General features: G+C 47.4%; 1 protein-coding gene and 1 long non-coding RNA gene across 2 annotated transcripts in view; one reads left to right on the top strand and one right to left on the bottom strand.

The window, feature by feature from the left end:
- LOC308524290 overlaps window positions 1-20,808 on the top strand; it is a 721,936-nt gene that overhangs the window by 647,385 nt on the left and 53,743 nt on the right. The window lies entirely within an intron of this gene.
- On the bottom strand, window positions 887-3,482 carry RNF26 (ring finger protein 26). The gene has a single exon (XM_081099012.1). The coding sequence runs from the start codon at window positions 3,051-3,053 to the stop codon at window positions 1,755-1,757; it is 1,299 nt and encodes a 432-aa protein (XP_080955138.1). The 5' UTR covers window positions 3,054-3,482; the 3' UTR covers window positions 887-1,754.

The raw sequence follows: 20,808 nt of genomic DNA, 5'->3' as shown, positions 1-20,808 counted from the left end.
TAGCCAAGGCTCTCCTCCTTCAGCTCTCTCCAGGGTTGGGAGGGGGAGGGACGGGTAGAAAAAGGCCTCCCTCAGGCCTCCCAACTCCAAGGTGGAGATTTCCATGAACTCCCCCTACCCCTGCTGTGCTGGGCATAGCCCCGATGGGCTGGGTGGGCTGTGCTCCCCTCTTCTGACCTCAGAAGCAGCCCTAGTCCCACACCCCAACCCAATAACTAACAAATCGGGGCTTGCAAGGCCCCTATCAGCTCAGCCCCTCACCCCGAGAAGGTAGAGGGGCGCTCTGGCCTTTTCCCTCTTCCCCACTTGCAGGAGGCTGTCCCTGGCATTCCGCTCCGAGATTTAAATAGTTATGGGGCATGCTCCCCCCTCTTGCTGGTCAGATGAGGGCAGATATGACCAATGGGGACTGGGGTGAGCTGGAGACAGGCCTCCGGAGCATTGAACTTCAACTCCCTGCTCTCCACCAGGTCCCATCAGTGTCACTCTACGCCAAGAAAGACAAGCACCTGCTTCTCCAGGGATCAGAGTGTAGACTAGACACCAGGCAGCAGGAACCCCAAGTTCTCTCCTGGGAAGAGTGGCACAGAGGGAAAGCTGGGATGAGAAAGCTCCCACTTCTCTCTACCAGGGCTTTCTAGCAAAAATAGAAGAGAGGGAGGGCTTTCCAAAGGCTGCCCACGTGAGGACACAAATTGAGTTGGTAAAAGCCAATCCAGCCACACCGTGGATCCCCCCAAGGCACAGGGCTCCCGTCCTACCTTCCCTGTCCCCCACCGGTTCCCCACAGATCACTCTGGTGACTAGCAGGACTGAAGGGCCTGCTGGAGTGTCAGTCACGCTGACCAGCTGCTCACCCTTGCAAGGATGCACAGAGGCTGTCAGGGTTGTCAACAAACTTTATTCACTGGAAACAGAGCCACAAGACCCTCAGGGAACTGGCCCCACTGTTTGGGCCCCAGTGGAATGTGCAGTCTGCCTTTGCAGTGCCTGGGAGAGGCAGGCAGAGGGGAATGCCATTTCCCCTGTGATGTGGGGAATGAAAGGACAGGGATAGAAATCTGGTTCTCTCTCCAGAGGCTCCCAGTGGAGCTGGGATGTGAGGGTTCATGGTCCCAAAGCCAGGTGCAGCTACACACACACACACACACACACACACACACACACGGATAAACTTCTGACCCCAGCTGTTGGACGAGGTTGGGAGGGAGCTTCAGAAGATCATGGCAGGCAAAAGTGGTAGCTCTAAGGGCATCTGCAAAACACCACCCCCAAAACCTGCCCGGCACAGGAGTTCTGGCTAAAAGCAAAGGTTCAAGAACATCCCAAGGCCCTTGGTTGCCAAAATACCCAAATAACACTGATGTGTTGTGGCTACAGAAGCTAGGGAGCGGACCTGCAAATCTCCAACAACAACAACAACAACAAAACAGAAGCAGAGGAGGAGCCCCAGAGGCTGGCATCTGGAGGGGAGGCCACAACAAACAGTCTCAGGGCGTGACAGTGACACCCCTCCCTCAGCATCGCAGGGACCCACTGGGAAACAGAAGCTGCTATCCTGCCCCCACCCAGGTCACTGTCTTCCAGGGTGTCCCGTCTCAATGTCCGAGACGTATGGCTTGGAGGCTTGGCATGACAGCCGCAGGGCAAAAGGCGATTCAGGCCGGGACCCGGAGGTCAGGTGTCAATGCTGTCCGAGCACGGGTGGCTGTGTGGCGCGTGGAGCTAGAGGAGGGCAGGCAGGGAGGGAGCTCTCAGAGGTAGACGTTGAGGGTCTGCAGGATGCCCCGGCGGCAGAGCGGGCAGTTGCGGTGGTAGACAGGGTGGCGCATCAGGATTTCGGTGCAGGCCTGGCAGAGGCACAGGTGCCGGCAGGGCAGCAGCAGCACCGTCTTGCTCTGGTCCTGGCAGATGACGCACTTCTTCCGCTCCTCTTGCTCCTTCAGCAGCTTCCATGGGTCTTGCCCGGCTGTAGGCTCCTCATTGAGCCGCTCCCTGCCCCAGGCAGCAGTCACTCTGGCCATTCTACCTTCTTCCTCTCCTGCCTCTGATCTGGGCCCTGCTTCAGGAAGAGTGTCCTGTGGTGAGGTATTGGCTGCAGGCACCCTTCTAGGGCCACCCTGGGGAGCCCCAGGTGCCCCTCCCCAGTTTGGCCAGCTCGCCAGCTGCAGGCTGCGGCTCCAGACTCGGCGCCAAGCCTCCATGCCCAGTGCGAGGCGAGACAGCCGCGTAACATCCTCGCGAAGCCTGTGGTAGGATGGCCGGGCGTGGAGCTGACCGAGGGCCTGGGTGGCCAGCCTCATGGTGAGGTCGGGGTGCAGCACGGTCACCGTCACCGCCAGCACACAAGCCAGCAGCACCAGGCCAGTGAGATTGACAAGCACAAAGCTGGCCACGAGGCGGGCAGCCGAGGCCAGGAGCTCCATGGCTAGCTGGCATGGGGTCCAGAGGAGGATGGCCATGGCCACGGCACTGCTGGAAATGTGCGCGAGGAAGGCCGCCATGACGTCCGTCACCCTCCACAGTGGCCCCATCACTGCATCCCACAGGGCCAGCAGCAGGGAGAAGAGGTTCTGCGTGCTAATGAGGCAGATGTTGACCAGGCTGTTGATCACGTAGGCCACCAGGCTCATGGCGATGGCACAGACGTCGCAGGCCTGGCGCAGCAGAGCGTGGCCGCTGGAGACCACGTTGAGGAGGCCCCGGTGCAGGAGGTCCCGGCTCCTCCAGGCCCCGTGCGCGGCCAGGTGCCCCAGGAGCTTCAGGCTCTCCAGGCCGGCGCAGCAGCTGCACAGCAGGGTCCACAGGGCCTGGGCGCCCCCGACCGTGAGCCGCAGCAGCGCTTCCGTCAGGGCCAGGAGCGACAGCAGGACTCCGCGGCCCAGGTGCACGAGGCCCGTCAGCACAGTGTGGGGCAGGCTGTAGACGAAGGCCAGCAGCCAGGCCACCGAGGCCAGGAGGGAGGACACCAGCAGGAAGTTCAGGTCCAACGCCAGGGTCAGCACGTCCAGCAGCAGGCCCACCCCGTTCACCACCAGGTACACGGCCTCCATGGCGGGGCCCACACAGCCCGGCCCCCGGGGAGGGGCGGGAAGGCTGCGATGTTGGGGGGACGGGTCGGGGGTGGACCTGGAAGGGAAGGAAACGTCTCAACTCCGGGCGAGAATCGACAGTCTGCGGAAGAAGGGGGAGGGGCGAGGGTCTCCGTGCGGGGAACGGGGTCCGGGAGGCCCGGTGTGGACGGCGGGCCGTCGGGGAGGGAAGAGGCCGGGCATCTCCGGGCGGGGGTGAGCCGGCGGAGGAGCGGGGCCTGGCGGGGCAGACCTGGCGGCCGCGTCCCGCGTCCCGGCGGTTGGGGCCCGTCCCGGCGGTTGGGGCCGGGCTGGGCCGGGGCCGGGAGGGCGGCGCAGGCCGGGCGTGGGCTCGCGGTCCCGCCGCGCAGGTGCCCTGTCCCGGCCCGGCCCCCGTCCTCGGGTTCGCACTCTGCGCCGAGCGGGAGCGGGAAAGGGGACCCTCAGGCGAGCCCAGGTGCGGCCTCCGCCCGGCTGCGCGCCGCCATCTTGTGCGCGGAGGGGCGGGGCCGGCGCCGTGACTGCAGGGCCGGCCGCCGGGCACGGGGGCCGCTCATTGGCTCGTTTGAACGGCCCGACGCCTTTACTTCCCGGAGCGGGGCGGGCGCAGGGGGTCCCCACCCTCGGAGGGGGGCGGAGCGGGGGCCCGCGACCGGCCGAGGCGGGAGTCTTCTCAGCGCCACCCCGGGACCAGCGGGCCGCCCCTGGCCCGGGGAAGTCCTCTTATGCGATCCATTCTCGCCGGGGGACCGCTCGCCAGCGGTGTTAGAGCGCGGGGGCGGGGGCGGGGGCGGGGCAGAGAGACGGATGCCGGAGGGACAGGTGGACGGGCTGCCTCCCGCCCGCGCCGCAGCCGGAGCCGCCGGGGCTGGAAGCGATCCTGGTGAAGGTGCGGTCAGTGCCGCGGGGCCTTCTCCGCACTGCGCCCGCACTGCGCCCGCGCTCCTCGTTCGCCCAGTGGTGCGCGTTCATGGAGCCCTTCCCGCTCGGGGGCGAGGGGCGGCACGTGCTCCCGGCGCGCACGCGCTCAGGCGGTTCACGAGGGGCGCTGCGCTTGCGGGGCTCCCGCGGCCACTCCTGCAGCCCTGTCCCATTCGCAGCCGCGTGGGGGGGGGGGGCGGGGGGGGGGCGCTAGGTGCCCAGGAAACGGGCCCAGGTGGAGAGAAAGGGCGGGAATAACTCAGCTGCGACCACCTGTGGGCCAGTGAGCGAGGGCGCTCATCCGTCCAAGCGCGTCGGGCCCAGCGGCCTCTGTGCCCCAGGGCAAGCATGAATGTCCAGGGCTGCTGCCTGCAACCCGCCAAAAGCAGTAAAATCTGTGTTGTTTGGGGAGGGCGGTGTTTTTTAATTGGGTTGTTTGGTCTTTTTTGGATGTTGAGTTGTCTGAGTTCTTTATGACTTTTGGGTATTAATCCCTTATCAGATGTATCATTGGCATTTACAGCGTCCCACTCAGTAGGTCATCTTTTCATTTGGTTGATGGTTTCCTTTGCTGTGCAAAAACTGTTTAATTTGATGTAGTTCCATTTATTTTTTCTTTTGTTTCCCTTGCCTGAGATATGTCAGAAAAAAATACTGCTACAAAAAATGTCAGAGACTTTACTGCCTATGTTTTCTTCTAGTTTTATAGGTTTTTTTTCTTTTTTTAAATTTAATCTTTATTGTTCAGATTATTACAGATGTTCCTCTTTTTTCCCCCCATAGCTCCCCTCCACCTGGTTCCCCCCCCCCTTGGCCCTTACCCCCCCACCCCCCCACTCTCCTCATCCATAGGTGCATGATTTTTGTCCAGTCTCTTCCCACACCCCTCCCCCCACCCCAGAATAGTCCATTCCCTTTCTATGCTCCTGATTCTGTTATATTCACCAGTTTATTCTGTTCACCAGATTATTGATTCACTTGATTTTTAGATTCACTTGTTGCTAGATGCATGTTTGTTGTTCATAATTTGTATCTTTACCTTTTTCTTTATCTTCCTCTTCTTAAAGGATACCTTTCAGCATTTCATATAATACTGGTTTAATGGTGATGAACCCCTTTAGCTTTTCCTTATCTGTGAAGCTCTTTATCTGACCTTCAATTCTGAATGATAGCTTTGCCTGGTAAAGTAATCTTGGTTGTAGGTTCTTGCTATTCATCACTTTGAATATTTCTTGCCACTCCCTTCTGGCCTGCATAGTTTCTGTTGAGAAATCAGCTGACAGTCGTATGGGTACTCCCTTGTAGGTAACTGACTGTCTTTCTCTTGCTGTTTTTAGGATTCTCTCTGACTTTTGTTCTTGGCATTTTAATGATGATGTGTCTTGGTGTGGTCCTCTTTGGATTCCTTTTGTTTGGGGTTCTCTGCGCTTCTTGGACCTGTAAGTCTATTTCTTTCACCAGGTAGGGGAAGTTTTCTGTCATTATTTCTTCAAATAGGTTTTCAATATCTTGCTCTCTCTCTTCTTCTGGCACCCCCATAATTCGGATGTTGGTACGCTTGAAGTTGTCCCAGAGGCTCCTTACACTATCTTCATATTTTTGGATTCTTTTTTCTTTTTGTTTTTCTGGTTGGGTGATTTTTGCTTCTTCGTATTTCAAATCTTTGACTTGATTCTTGCAATCCTCTAGTCTGCTGTTGGGAGTCTGTATAATATTCTTTATTTCAGTCAGTGTATGCTTAATTTCTAGTTGGTCCTTTATCATAACCTCGAGGGTCTCACGAGATTTCTTGAGGGTCTCACTAAATTTATCGGCGGTTTCTAGAAAATTCTTGAAAAACCTTATAACCGTGGTTTTGAACTCCATATCCAGTCGTTTGCTTTCCTCCATTTCTGTCATTTGTGACCTGTTTCTTTGTCTCCGCATTTCTTATGCTTCCCTGTGTTGATAGAGTGGCTTTCTGTGTTAGGTGTCCTATACGGCCCAGTGGTTCAGCCTCCCCAATTACCTGAGGTGGACACTCTTGGTGCACCCCTTTGTGGGCTTTGTGAACAGTCTTGTTGTAGTTAAGCCTTGACTGTTATAGGTATCACTGGGAGGAATTGACCTCCAGGCCAATTGGCTGTGAGAATCAGCTGTGTCTGCAGTGGGAGAACTTCTGAGCTGGAGACACCCTTCTGGGGCAAGACTTGCTTCAGTGGGCCTTTGGTGCTCACTGAGTCTGTCCCCTGAGTGGGTCTGAGGAGTTGTAATCTGGATGATCCCACTCTGACCACTGGGTACACTAGCTCTTGGATCTCTAAGGAGGTGCTAATTTAGACTCTGCCTGAGGCTACCCAGCAGGACCTATGGAGAGATTCCTCTTCTTTGTTTGGGGTTTGGAGGTGCCCAGATGAGGCCCAGCTGTGAAGCAATGCAAGCTGCTGTGGAGCCTTGGACCTTTTTTTGGAAGTTCTGGGTCTCTCTGATTCAGTTGCAGTTTGTTAGGTAATTTTCAGGTTGCAAAGGGCCAGGCCTTTCATATGCAAAAAGCCTCTTCGCTCAGCTTGGGTGGGGCGGGGTCTCAGGGGATCAACAGGGTGGAGCAAGCAGCTATGGCTGCTTCCCAGTCCTACCCTAAGAGGCCCCGCGTCCCAGTGTCCTGGTAATCGCTGCAAGCACCTCTGAGAGAAAGCTGCCCTCGAGTTCTGCCCAATGCCAGACAGTCCAATTTCTCCCCGTATGAGTCTGGGTCCCCAGAGACTCACCCGGAACTGGAGTTCAGAGCAGTTGGGAGCATGAGACTCCCTTCTGATTGAAAAAGACAACCGTATCCTCAGTTGCCAGCCCTTTCCACATTCGCCTCCGTACCTCTGCACTTGACTTCCACACCTCCTCTGAGGCTCAGTGTGCTTTTCTCTTTCCTTCTAGTTGTAGAATTTCCACTCAGCCAGCCTTCCTGTGGTTCTGGATGATGTCCATTTTGTCTTTTAGTTGTATTTTTGAAGTGGTTGTGCGAGGCAGCAATTTCCGGTGTTTACCTATGCCACAATCTTGGTTTCTCCTAGTTTTATAGTTTCAAGTCTAACATTTCAGTCTTTAATCTACTTCGAGTTTATTCTTGTATATGTTGTAAGAAGGTGGTATAGTTTCTTTTTTAAAAAATTTTTTGCATGTATATGTCCAATTTTCCCAGCATAGTTTATTGAAGAGACTGTCTTTATCCCATTGTATGTTCTTGCCTCCTTTGTCATGGATTAATTGACCATATAGGCATGGGTTTATTTCTGGGCTCTCGATTCTGTTCCATTCATCTATGTGTTTGTTTGTTTTTATGCCAATACCATGGTGTTTTATTACTATAGCCTTGTAGTATAGTTTAATGTCAGGTAGTGTGATGCATCCAAATTTGTTCTTCTTTTTCAAGCTTGCTGTTGCTATTCTGGGTCTTTTGTGTTTCCATAAAATTTTGGATTATTTATCTACTTCTTTGAGAACCACCATTGCTATTTTAATAGGGATCACATTGAATCTACAGATTGCTTTGGGTAGTATGGACATTTTAATGATGTTAATTCTTCCAATCCATGAACAAGGTATATGCTCCGGTTTATTTGTATCTGCTTTTATTTATTTCTACTGCCATAATTTTCTGAGTACCGGCCTTTTACTTCCTTGGTTAAATTTATTTCTAGGTATTTTTTATGCAATTGTAAATGGGATTTATTTTCTCTCTGATAGAGACTATTCATGTATAAAATACACATGATTGGTGTATAAAAATGCAACTGATTTCTAAATATTTAATTTTTGTCCTGCTACTTTACTGAACTCATTTATCAGTTCTAGTAGATTTTTGGTGGAGTCTTTAGGGTCTTCTCTATACAGTATCATATCCTCTGCAAATAATGATGGTTTTACTTTTTCCTTTCAAATTTGGATGCCTTTTATTTCTTTCTTTCTTTTTTTTTAGTTTTATTGCTTAAAGTATTACAAAGGGTATTACATATGTCTCCTTTTTTCCCCCGCCCTTGACTATCCCCTACCCCCCCCCCAGTGTCTTATGTCCATTGGTTATGCTTATATGCATGGATACAAGTCCTTCAGTTGATCTCTTACCCCCCGCCCTTCTGCCCCTCAACCCTCCCCGGCCTTCCCGCTGCAGTTTGACAGTCTGTTTGAGGCAGCTCTGCCTCTGTATCTATTTTTGTTCATAAGTTTATAATGGTCTCTATTATCCATGAATGAGTGAGATCATGTGGTATTTTTCCTTCATTGACTGGCTTATTTCACTTAGCATAATGCTCTCCAGTTCCATCCATGCCGTTGCAAATGGTAAGAGTTCCTTCTTTTTTACAGCAGCATAGTATTCCATCGTGTAGATGTACCACAATTTTCTAATCCATTCATCTACAAATGGGCACTTAGGCTGTTTCCAGATCTTAGCTATGGTGAATTGTGCTGCTATGAACATATGGGTGCCTATATCCTTTCTGATTGGTGTTTCTGGTTTCTTGGGATATATTCCTAGAAGTGGGATCACAGGGTCAAATGGGAGTTCCACTTTTAGTTCATTCAGGAAACTCCATACTGTCTTCCATAGTGGGTGCACCAGTCTGCATTCCCACCAGCAGTGAAGGAGGGTTCCTTTTTCTCCACATCCTCTCCAGCACTTGTCGTTTGTTGATTTGTTGATGATAGCCAGTCTGACAGATGTGAGATGGTACCTCATTGTTGTTTTGATTTGCATCTCTCGGATGATTAGTGACTGAGCATGTTTTCATATGTCTCTTGGCTTTCTGAATGTCCTCTTTTGAAAGGTGTCTATTTAGATCCTTTGCCCATTTTTTTATTGGATTGTTCATCTTCCTTTTGTTAAGTTGTATGAGTTCCCTATAAATTTTGGAGATTAGGCCCTTATCAGATATGACATTGGCAAATATGTTTTCCCACGCAGTGGACTTTCTTGTTGCTTTGTTGATGGTTTCTTTTGCTGTGCAGAAGCTTTTTATTTTGATGTAGTCCCATTTGTTCATTTTCTCTTTAGTGTCAAGTGCCCTAGGAGCTGTACCAATGAAGAAATTGCTTTGGCATATGTCTGAGATTTTGTTGCCTTTGGATTCTTCTAGAATTTTTATGGTTTCCCGTCGTACATTTAAGTCCTTTATCCATTTTGAGTTTATTTTTGTGTATGGTATAAGTTGGTCGTCTAGTTTCATTTTCTTTCATGTATCTGTCCAATTTTCCCAACACCATTTATTGAAGAGACTATCTTGACTCCATTGTATGTTCTTGCCTCCTTTGTCAAATATTAATTGAGCATATTGGTTCGGGCCGATTTCTGGGCTCTCTATTCTATTCCATTGATCTATATGTCTGTTCTTGTGCCAGTACCAGGCAGTTTTGAGAACAGTGGCTTTGTAATACAGCTTGATATCTGGTCTTGAGATCCCACCTACTTTGTTCTTTTTCAGGATTGCTGCAGCTATTCGGGGTCTTTTTTTATTCCAGATGAATTTTTGGAGAGTTCGTTCTAGATCTGTGAAGTATGCCATTGGTATTTTAATGGGAAGTGCATTGAATTTATAGATTGCTTTGGGTAGTATGGACATTTTAATGATGTTGATTCTACCAATCCATGAACACAGTATGTTCTTCCATCTGTTTATGTCTTCCACTATCTCTTTTTTCAACGTCCTGTAGTTTTCTGAGTAGAGGTCTTTTACCTCTTTAGTTAAGTTTATTCCTAGGTAGCTTAATTTTTTTGGTGCGATGGTAAATGGGATTGTTTTTTTAGTCTCTCTTTCTGAAAGTTCACTATTGGTGTATAGAAATGCCTTAGTTTTCTTGGGGTTAATTTTGTATCCTGCTACCTTGCCAAATTCATGTATTAAGTCTAGTAGTTTTTTGATGGAGTCTCTAGGGTTTTGTATGTATAATATCATGTCGTCTGCAAATAAGGACAGTTTTACTTCCTCTTTTCCAATTTGTTTTTTTTAAATTAAATCTTTATTGTTCAGATTATTACATTTGTTCCTCTTTTTTCTCCCCATAACTCCCCTCCTCCCAGTTCCCGCCCCACCCACTGTCCTCATCCATAGGTGCACGATTTTTGTCCAGTCTCTTCCCGCATCTCCCACACCCCTTTCCCCCCCAAGAATAGTCAGTCCATTCCCTTTCTATGTCCCTGATTCTATTATGATCACCAGATTATTTACTCACTTGATTCTTAGATTCACTTGTTGATAGATGCATGTTTGTTGTTCATAATTTGTATCTTTACCTTTTCTTCTTCTTCCTCTTCTTAAAGGATACCTTTCAGCATTTCATATAATCCTGGTTTGGTGGTGATGAACTCCTTTAGCTTTTCCTTATCTGTGAAGCTCTTTATCTGACCTTCAAGTCTGAATGATAGCTTTGCTGGATAAAGTAATCTTGGTTGTAGGTTCTTGGCATTCATCACTTTGAATATTTCTTACCACTCCCTTCTGGCCTGCATAGTTTCTGTTGAGAAATCAGCTGACAGACGTATGGATATTCCCTTGTAGGTAACTGAGTTTCTTTCTCTTGCTGCTTTTAAGATTCTCTCTTTGTCTTTTGCTCTTGGCATTTTAATGATGATGTGTCTTGGTGTGGTCCTCTTTGGATTCCTTTTGTTTGGGGTTCTCTGCGCTTCTTGGACCTGTAAGTCTATTTCTTTCACCAGGTTGGGGAAGTTTTCTGTCATTATTTCTTCAAATAGGTTTTCAATATCTTGCTCTCTCTCTTCTTCTGGCACCCCTATAATTCTGATGTTGGTACGCTTGAAGTTGTCCCAGAGGCTCCTTACACTATCTTCGTATTTTCGGATTCTTTTTTCATTTTGCTTTCCTGGTTGGGTGTTTTTTGCTTCTTCGTATTTCAAATCTTTGCCTTGATTCTTGCGCTCCTCTGGTCTGCTGTTGGGAGTCTGTATAGTATTCATTATTTCAGTCCGTGTATGCTTAATTTCTAGTTGGTTCTTTATCATAACATCGAGGGTCTCATTATTTTTCTTGAGGATCTCACTACATTTATCGACGGCTTCTAGACAGTTCTTAAGAGACCTTAAAAGTGTGGTTCTGAACTCAATATCCTCCATTGACATTTTTGTCCTGTTTCTTTGTCTCCGCATTTTTTATGCTTTCTTGGTGCACCCCCTAGTGGTCTTTGTGCACAGTCTTGTTGTAGTTAAGCCTTGATTGTTGTCGGCAATACCGGGGGTGATTTGATCTCCAGGCTAACTGGCTATGAGAGTCCGCTGTGTCTGCAGTGGGAGAGCTGTGCTGGATCTCTAGGGCGGTGCTAATCTAGCGTTTGCCTGAGGCTATCCGGCAAATGGCTCTGCGCAGGGCTTGGGCGGGGCGGGTCCCCGGGGATCTACATGGCGGCTGGAGCGAACAGTTATGGCTGCTCTCAGTTCCGTCCCTAGGTGCTCTGCCTCACAGAGTCCCAGCAACCGCTGCAAACCTCGGAGAGAAAGCTCCCTTCGAGTTCCGACCGAAGCCAGACAGTCCCGCTTCTCCCGTTTGAGTCTGGATCCCTAGAGACTCGCCCGGATCTGAAGCTCAGAGTCTGAAACTCCCTCCCGATTGAAAACAACAACCACGCCCTCCGCCGCCAGCCCGCTCCGCGAGCACTCCGCACCTGAGTATTTCACTTCAGCACTGCGCCTCCTCTGAGTCTGGGTATGATATTCTCTTTCCTCCTAGTTGTAGAATTTCCACTCAGCCAGCCTTCCTGTGGTTCTGGATGATGTCCGTTCCGTCTTTTCGTTGTTTTTTGAAGTGGTTGTTCGAGGCAGCAATCTCCGGCGTTAACCTATGCCGCCATCTTGGTTTCTCCGTCTTTTCCAATTTGGATGCCTTTTATTTCTTCTTCTTGTCTAATTTCTGTGGCTAGTACTTCCAGTACTATGGACATCCCTGTCTTGCTCACAATCTTAAGGGAAATGCTTATAGTTTTTGCCCATTGAGTATGATGTTGGCTGTGGGTTTGTCATATGTGGCCTTTATTATGTTGAGGTATATTCCCTCTATTCCCTCTTTGCTGAGAGTTTTTATCTTAAACTAGAGGCCCGGTGCATGGATTCGTGCATGGGTGGAGGCCCTCAGCATGGCCTGCAGGGATTGGGTCGAAACCCGCAGTCCAATGCCACCTGCCACTCCTGCCTGCCACTCCCGCTCATCCCGGCCCCACTGCTCCTGCCACAGGCTCACACCCAGTCAGTCTTGATCGAGAGAGGCTTGCGCCACCACAGCAGCACTTGCCAACAGTGAGCCCTGCATCTGGTGCCTGTCCCAAGGGCGATGGGGGGACTGGGGCTCAATCGGCCCTCCACGCCGGCAGTGGGACACCCTTGCTTGCCCGGGATCTGGATCCTTCCTGCTGATGTTCACACCGGTTGCCAGGAGCCACCTGGCAGCTGCTTTGATATGGTTTCTTCCTTGGGGAGCATCTAGGGAGGGGAAGCAGCCACGGTGCCAGAGGCTGACTTCCAGGAGGCCAGTGGTGCTGTCGGGATCATGCCGGAAGCACTGTTCCTTCGGTGCCTGGCACGTTCTCCAGAGATTGGACCGGCAGGACTACTGAGGGAGGGAGTGGCTGCCACCGGGGCTGGTCGGTCAGCTGAGCAACATTCCTGCTGTGGGAGGACACTGACCACCAGGTGGCAGCTCCTGCATTGAGAGTCTTCCCCCTGGTGGTCAGTGCATGTCATAGCGACCGGTCAACCAGTCATTTGGTTACATAGGCTTTTATATACTGATATATAAATGAGTACTGGATTTTGTCAAGTGCTTTTTCTTTGTCTATTGATATGATCAGTGTTTTTGTGTGTGTGTGTGAATTGATTTCAGAGAGGGAGAGGGAGAGAGAGAAAGAAACATCAATGAGAGAATCATTGATCAGCTTCCTCCTGCATTCCCCACACTGGGGATTGAGCCCACAACCCTGGCATGTGTCCTGACCAGGAATCAAACTGTGACCTCCTGGTTCATAGGTTGATGCTCAGCAACTGAGTCAGGCTGATCATATGGTTTTTATCCTTCATTTTGTTTATGTGGTGTCTCACGTTTATTGATTTGTGGATATTGTACCAACCTTGAATCCCCAGAATAAATCCCACCTGATCATGGTGTGTGATCTTTTTAAATATTGCTGGATCCATTATGTTCATCAGGGATATTGCCCTGTAATTTTCGTTCTTTGCAGTGTCTTTATCTGGTTTTGGAATTAGGATCATGCTGGCCTTGTAAAGTGAGCCTGGGAGTCTTCTTTCCTCTTGCATATTTTGGCATAGTTTGTGAAGGATGTGTTAGTTTTTCTTTGAATGTTTGGTAGAATTTATCTGTGAGGCCATCTGGTCCGGGAAGTTTTGTTGGGAGTGTTTTTATTGCTGCTTCAGTTTCACTGGTTGTAATCTGTCTGTTCAGATCCTGCGCTTCTTCCTGATTCAGTTTTGGAAGCTTGTATATTCTAGGAGTTTATACATTTTGTCCATTGTCCAATTTTTTGGCGTATGGTTGTTTGTAATATTTTCTTTCCATCCTTTGTATTACTTTGGTAATACTTCACCTCTTTCATTTCTGATTTATTGCTACACTCTCTTTTTTATCTTCATGAGTCTGGTTAAAGGTTTGTCAATCTTTTCTGTCTTTTCAAAGAACTAGCTCTTGGTTTCATTGATCTTTTGTATTGATTTTTTAGACTCCATTTTATTTATTTCTGCTCTGATCTTTATTATTTTCTTTCTTATACTCACTTTGGGGTTTGTTTGTTCTTTTTCAAGTGTCTTTAAATGTAAAGTTAGATTGTTTGAGACTTCTCTTGTTTTTTGAGATAGGCCTGTAATGCTATGGATTTCCCTCTTAGGACTGCTTTCACTGCATCCTATAGATTTTGAGTTGTTGTACCTCATTTTCATTTGTTTCAAGGTATCTTTTGATATCTTCTTTGATCTCATTGTTAACTCATTCATTGTTTAGTAATATGTTATTTGGCCTCCATGTCTTTGTGTGTTTTTCAGTTTTTTCTTGAGGCTGATTTCCAGTTTCAGAGAAGATGCTTGATATTATTTTAATATTCTTAAATTATTGAGATTTGTTTTGTGTCCTAATATGTGGTTTTTCCTAGAAAATGTTCCATGTGCACTGAAAAGAAGGTATATTCTGCTGTTTGGGGTGAAATGCTCTAAAGATATCAATTAGATCCATCTGACCTAGTGTGCCATTTAAGGCCACTTAATCTAGGCATTTTCTGTCTAGAAGATCTATCATCGATGTCAACAGGGTGTTAAAATCCCCTACTGTGACTGTCCATCTCTCCCTTCATATCCAGCAAGATCTGCTTTATATTTAGATGTTCCTCTGTTGAGTACATAAATGTTTATAAGGGTTATAGCATCTTGTTGAATTACTCCCTTTATCATTATGTAGTATCATTCTTTGTCCTTATTTTTTTTTAAATATATTTTATTGATTTTCCACAGAGAGGAAGGGAGAGAGATAGAGAGTTAGAAACATTGATGAGAGAGAAACATCGATCAGCTGCCCCCTGCACATCTCCCACTGGGGATGTGCCCGCAACCCAGGTACATGCCCTTGGCCGGAATCGAACCCGGGACCCCTCAGTCCACAGGCCGACGCTCCATCCACTGAGCCAAACTGGCCTCAGCCTTTGTCCTTTTTAAAAGTCTATTTTGTCTGATATAAGTATTGCTACCTCAGCTTTTTTTTTAATTTCCATTTACATGAAATATCTTTTTCCATCCCTTTACTTTTAGTCTGTGTGTATCTTTTCATTATGAGGGGCGTATCTTGTAGACAGCATATACAGGGTGTCCCAAAAAAGTGTATTCACCTTTTGAATAATTATTTAACCCATTCTAATGGGTTAAATCGAAAAGAAAGAAACATCAGTTGAGTTATTAGCTATTGAAGTGTGTGTACATTTTTTGGGGAGACCCAGTATATGGGTCATATTTTCTTATTTGTTCAGCTATCTGTCTTTTATTTAGAGCATTTAAGCCATTTACATTTAAAGTAATTATTGATAGATACACATTTATTGCCATTTTATTCTTTTAATTACATTCCTGTTTTTGTTTTCTTCTCATCTTCTCCCTCCTCCTCACCTCCTCCTCCTCCTCTTCCTTCCCCTTCTCCTCCTTCTTAAAGAAGGCCCTTTAACAGTTCTTATAATGCTGATTTGGTGGTAATAAACTCCTTTAGCTTTTTCTTGTCTGGGAGGCTGTTTATTTCTCCTTCAATTTTAAAAGATAACCTTGCTGGGTAAAGTAGTCTTGGTTGTAGGTCCTTGATTTTCATCACTTTGAATATTTAATGCCAATCCCTTCTGGTCTGAAATGTTTCTGTTGACTTAAATATTGGACTCAAAACCATAAAAATCCTAGAAGAAAAGATACATAGTAATATCTCAGACATTTCTTATAGCAATATTTTTTTCTGCTATTTCTCCTTGGGCAAGGGAAACAACAGAGAATATAAACAAATCAGACTACACCATACTGAACAGTTTTCACATAGCAAAGGAAACCATCAACAAAACGAATGGGACAATATATTAACCAATATATCTGACATGGGGTTAATATCCAAAATTTATAAAGAACTTACAAAACTCAACACCAAAATACCCAAACAATCCAATTAAAAAAAATTGGCAAAGGACCTGAATAAACACTTCTCCAAAAAGGACATGCAGCTGGTCAATAGACATATGAAAAGATACTCAACATCACTAATTGTCAGAGAGATGCAAATTAAAACGACAATGAGGTATCAACTCACACCTGTCAGAATGACTATCATCAATAAATCAACAAACAACCAGTGTTGGCAAGGATGTGGAGAAAAGGGAACCTTCGTGCACTGTTGGTGGGAATACAGATTGGAGTAGCCACTATGAAGAGCGGTATGGAGTTTCCTCAAAAATTAAAAATGGAACTGTCTTGCCCTGACCGGCTTGGCTCAGTGGAGAGAGCGTCAGCCTGCAGACTGAGGGGTCCCAGGTTCGATTCTGGTCAAGGGCATGTACCTTGGTTGCGGGCACATCCCCAGTAGGGGGTGTGCAGGAGGCAGCTCATCGATGTTTCTCTCTCATCGATGTTTCTAACTCTCTATTCCTCTCCCTTCCTCTCTGTAAAAAATCAATAAAATATATTTTTTTAAAAATGGAATTGCTTTGTGATCCAGAAATTTCACTTTTGTGGATTTATCCTAAGAAACCCAAAATACTTATTCAGAATAATATATGCATCCCTATGTTCATTGCAGTTTTGTTTACAATAGCCAAGATTTGAAAGCAGCCTAAGTGCCCATCAGCAGATGAGTGAATAAAAAAGCTGTGGGAGCCCTGGCCGGTTTGGCTCAGTGGATAGAGCATTGGCCTGCAGACCAAAAGGTCCTGGGTTCGTTTCCAGTCAAGGGCAGGTACCTTGGTTGCAGGCTCCTCCCCAGCCTGGGCCCTGGTCAGGGCTTGTGCAGGAGGCAACCAATCGATGTGTTTCTCTCACATCAATATTTGTCTCTGTCTTTCTCTCTCTCTTCCACTCTCCCTAAAAATCAATGGGAAAATATCCTCAGGTGAGGATTAACAACAACAACAAAAAGCTGTGGGACATTTACACATGGAGCACTATGCAGCTGTAAAAAGAAGGATCTGTTACCCTTTGGGACAGCATGGAGGGACTTGGAGACCATTGTGCTAAGTGAAATAAGCCAGCCTGAGAAAGACAAATATCATATATCTCACTTATTTGTGGAATCTAATGAACAAAACAAATTGACCAACAAAATAATACCCAAGGTGCAGTCGCCGCCGGGCTGTGCGAAGCCCGAGGTTGCCACGCAGACACTACGAACGGGCCGGCAGCCGGGGCCGGGCACCGCGGAGAGCACGAGGCTGTGCTGGCTGCCCGTCCTGCTCCTCGCTGCGGAGATGCCTGCAGTGGGAGGCAATTGTGAGAGAAACGAGTTCCAGTGCCAAGATGGGAAATGCATTGCCTACAAGTGGGTTTGTGATGGGAGTGCCGAGTGCCAGACCAGTCTAATGAATCCCAGGAGACATGTAAGTCTGTCACCTGTAAGGTGGAGGACTTCAGCTGTGGGGGTCGCCTCAGCCGTTGTATTCCTGAGTTCTGGAGATGTGACGGCCAGATAGACGGCGAGAATGGCTCGGACGAGCAAGGCTGCTGTAAGTGTGGCCCCTCACTGGCAGCCCACATGCCAGAATGCCCATGTGGCCCGATGGGCTTCTGGCTGCTATCAGAGCTGGTTCCCTAAGCAGCCCTGCCTGGTGTGGATCAGCTGCTCTTCACTCAGCTCCACCTCCTGGGAGCGCATACCAAGCCCCCTCCCTCCCATTGAAGCCCACCTTGGCTAGAAGGTATTGCAGCAGGTAGTGATGGCACCCCTCTTAGGGTTATCAGCACACTCGGTGAGGTTGTCCTTGCCACCTGGCCTATGCTTCCATCAGTGAGCCACTATGACCACCGTCAGCCATCCCAGGAGGCTAAGCACACAGTAGGTATTCACCCACCAAGATCACTCATCCAACTAACCACTAAGAGGAGGAAAGCTTCACCAAAGAAACGGACTTCTTCAAAGAAACAAGGCCAAGAGTCCTGGAGGGGAATTCACTTTGGAGCTGGGTGTCTGTCTTGGCTCTTTGATTGTATGTATTACTAGAGGCCAGTGCATGAAATTTGTGCATGGAGGGGGGGAAGGGGGGCGTCCCTCAGCCCGGCCTGCACCCTCTCCAATCCAGGACCCCTCGGGGGATGTCCAACTGCTTCTCGAAATCTGGGACCGCTGTCTCTTAACCACTCACCTGCCTGCCTGCCTGCCCTGATTGCCCCTAACTGTTCCCCTGCTGGCCTGATCGCCCCTAACGCCTCTGCCTCGCCCTGCACCTGGGACCCAGGCTTCCCTCCCTCTGGCCAGCCACAGACACCCAGGACCTGGGCCGACTTCATCTGAGTCAGCCACAGCTGCAGGGGGACCGCGGGGTGGGTGGCTTGTCCCTCTCCCAGGCTGCAGCCCCAGCTGCTGGTGTTTGGGACCGTAGGGCAGGCGGCTTGTCCCTCTCCTGGGCTGCAGCCTGGCTGGTCCCCATTCCTCTCCTGCAAGTTCCTTTGTGCCTGGCTTGTCCCCATTCCTCACTCGCAAGCTCATTTGTGCCTGGTTGGCCCCCATCCCTCTCTCCCCAGTGTTGAGTGTCAGCCGTTATGGAGTGATGATGTGCTGGCATGAGGGTGTGGTGACCATTTGCATCTTAGCTCTTTATTATATAGGATTATTATTGTTTTTTCACTTGTGTAGATTTTTTTTTCAAAACCAAAATAACGGAAAAAATAACTAAGATCACATTAACTCTTCAAATTCACAAAATATAAAAGTCCTTAAGAGATTTTTAAAAAGATTTTAAAATTGATTTTTAGAGAGAGAGAGAGAGAGAGAGAGAGAGAGAGATATCAATGTGAAAGAGAAGCATGGCTTGGCTGCCTCCTGCACATCCCCAACCGGGGATCGATCCTGAAACCCAGGGATGTGCGCTGACTGGAATCGAACCTGCAACCTTTCAATGCACAGGACAATGCCCAACCAACTGAGCCACACCATCCAGGGCCTTAAGAGATTAAAAAAAAAATCAACAACAAAATGGCTTACTTGCATTTACCTTAGAAATACACAACTGTATATATACATAAGTAACCTTCATTAGTAGTCATCTAATGAAATGACTTCTTGGGGAATATTTTAAAATAAAATGGATAAGTGTTCAAAAAATAATAATAATACCCAAAGTATGGGGGCATGGAACAGACTGGCATACCTCATTGTGGGGGTGGGGGACAAGGAAAGATAAATCAAAGAACTTACTTATATGCAAAGCCCCTGGACATGGGCAATAGGGTGGTGAAGACCTGGGGGATGGGTAGAAGCTGGGAGAGGTGGGTAAAGGGAGACGGGGGAAATGGGAGACATCTGTAATACTGTCAATATTTTTTAAAAAAAAACCTGAAGAAAAAAGCAAAATGGCAGTTAATAATCCATGACTCTAGATTAAGAAAAGCGGTATACAAGGATTCTTCTTCCAACTTTTCTAAATATTTAAAGCTGTTTCAAAATAGAGTTAAATATATATGTATAGAAGCTAAAACAAGGAAATGGAAATGTCTGCATGGCCATAAAAGAAAAGATTCATATGTAAATAATTCCCAAACTAATATCTATAGACAGAATCTTCAGGCCAATATTAAGGTATAGTCTTAATTGAAGAGAGATTTGAAGAAATGTAGGGACATGCTACTCTTTGGAGTTTTTTGTGTTTTTGCTTTTTGGAGTTTTCTTTTTATTCACACTTTAAAAGCTTTATTTATATTAAAAACTCTTGTTTTTGCCCTAACCGGTTTGGCTCAGTGGATAGAGCATCGGCCTGCGGACTGAAAGGTCCCAGGTTTGATTCCAGTCAAGGGCATGTACCTTGGTTGCAGGCACATCCCCAGTGGGGAGTGTGCAGAAGGCAGCTAATTGATATTTCTCTCTCATCTATGTTTCTAACTCTCTATCCCTCTCCCTTCCTCTCTGTAAAAAATCAATAAAATATATTTAAAAAATAAAGCCCTGACCGGTTTGGCTGAGTGGATAGAGCGTCAGCCTGCGGACTCAAGGGTCCCAGGTTCGATTCCGGTCAAGGGCATGTACCTTGGTTGCGGGCACATCCCCAGGGGGAGGTGTGCAGGAGGCGGCTGATCGGTGTTTCTCTCTCATCGATGTTTCTAACTCTCTATCTCTCTCCCTTCCTCTCTGTAAAAAATCAATAAAATATATTAAAAAAATAATAATAAATAAATAAATAAATAAAAATAAAAACTCTTGTTTTTAAAAGCATTAACAAGAAAAAGAAAAACAGAAAAGGTATGGAGCAGAAGACATGCCCCTTAGTAGTGTTCGGTGGGAAGGTGCAATTTTTGGTTCTCTGGAATTGAGTGTTTAGTGTTTCTATAAACAGAAAAAAAGAAGAAGAAGAAGACAGTTAAAGGTCCCCCAAAGCCCATGGCTGTCCTGTTACCCACACCCACCAATACAGAGCACCAGCAAAAGAACAGAGGACAGGAGAAACCAGAGTGGGCCAGGGGGGAGAACGGGGGCAGTGTCCCCTGTGCAGTATGCTCTTAGGGTCAAAGAACGAAAAGGCTCCTTTTGCCAGAAAAGGAGAGGGAAGAAATGGGAAAACAGACAAGGGGAGATAGGGATTTGAATGCATAGAGGAAGAAGGAGAGGCCAATGGGTTGTGCACTTTTCTCCTACCCCATAGCCTTTGGAGTTTTCTTTATAATATTTCAGCATTAAAGAATTTTAGCCCAGACAGTGTTGCTCAGTGGTTGAGCATCAACCTATGAACCAGGAGGTCATGGTTCGATTCCTGGTTAGGGCAAATGCCCAGGATGCAGGCTCGATCCCCCGTGTGGGCGTACAGGAGGCAGCCAATCGATGATTCTCATTGATGATTTTATCTCCCTCTCCCTTTCTCAAATCAATAAAAATATATTTAAAATTTTTTTGAAAAAAATAAAACTTATGAAACACCTAATAGATATAGATATTGCATTAAGAAATGGTGTAAATGACAGTATAAACAATTAAGATTTATATGATGAAGAAACATTTTCTGGGGAAAAATGTTTATTATATGTGACTCCTTTATAATGTTTGAACATGACAAAATTTATGATTCAGTTCTGAATCTAAGTATTGGCTTTAAAAATATCAGTAATAATTTCAATGTGGGTCAA

The sequence above is a fragment of the Myotis nattereri genome, assembly GCF_964212035.1.
Source record: "Myotis nattereri genome assembly, chromosome: 9".
Classification (NCBI taxonomy): domain Eukaryota; kingdom Metazoa; phylum Chordata; class Mammalia; order Chiroptera; family Vespertilionidae; genus Myotis; species Myotis nattereri.
Note: the sequence above shows the minus strand (reverse complement) of the source record. Positions and strands in the feature narration are given on the sequence as shown.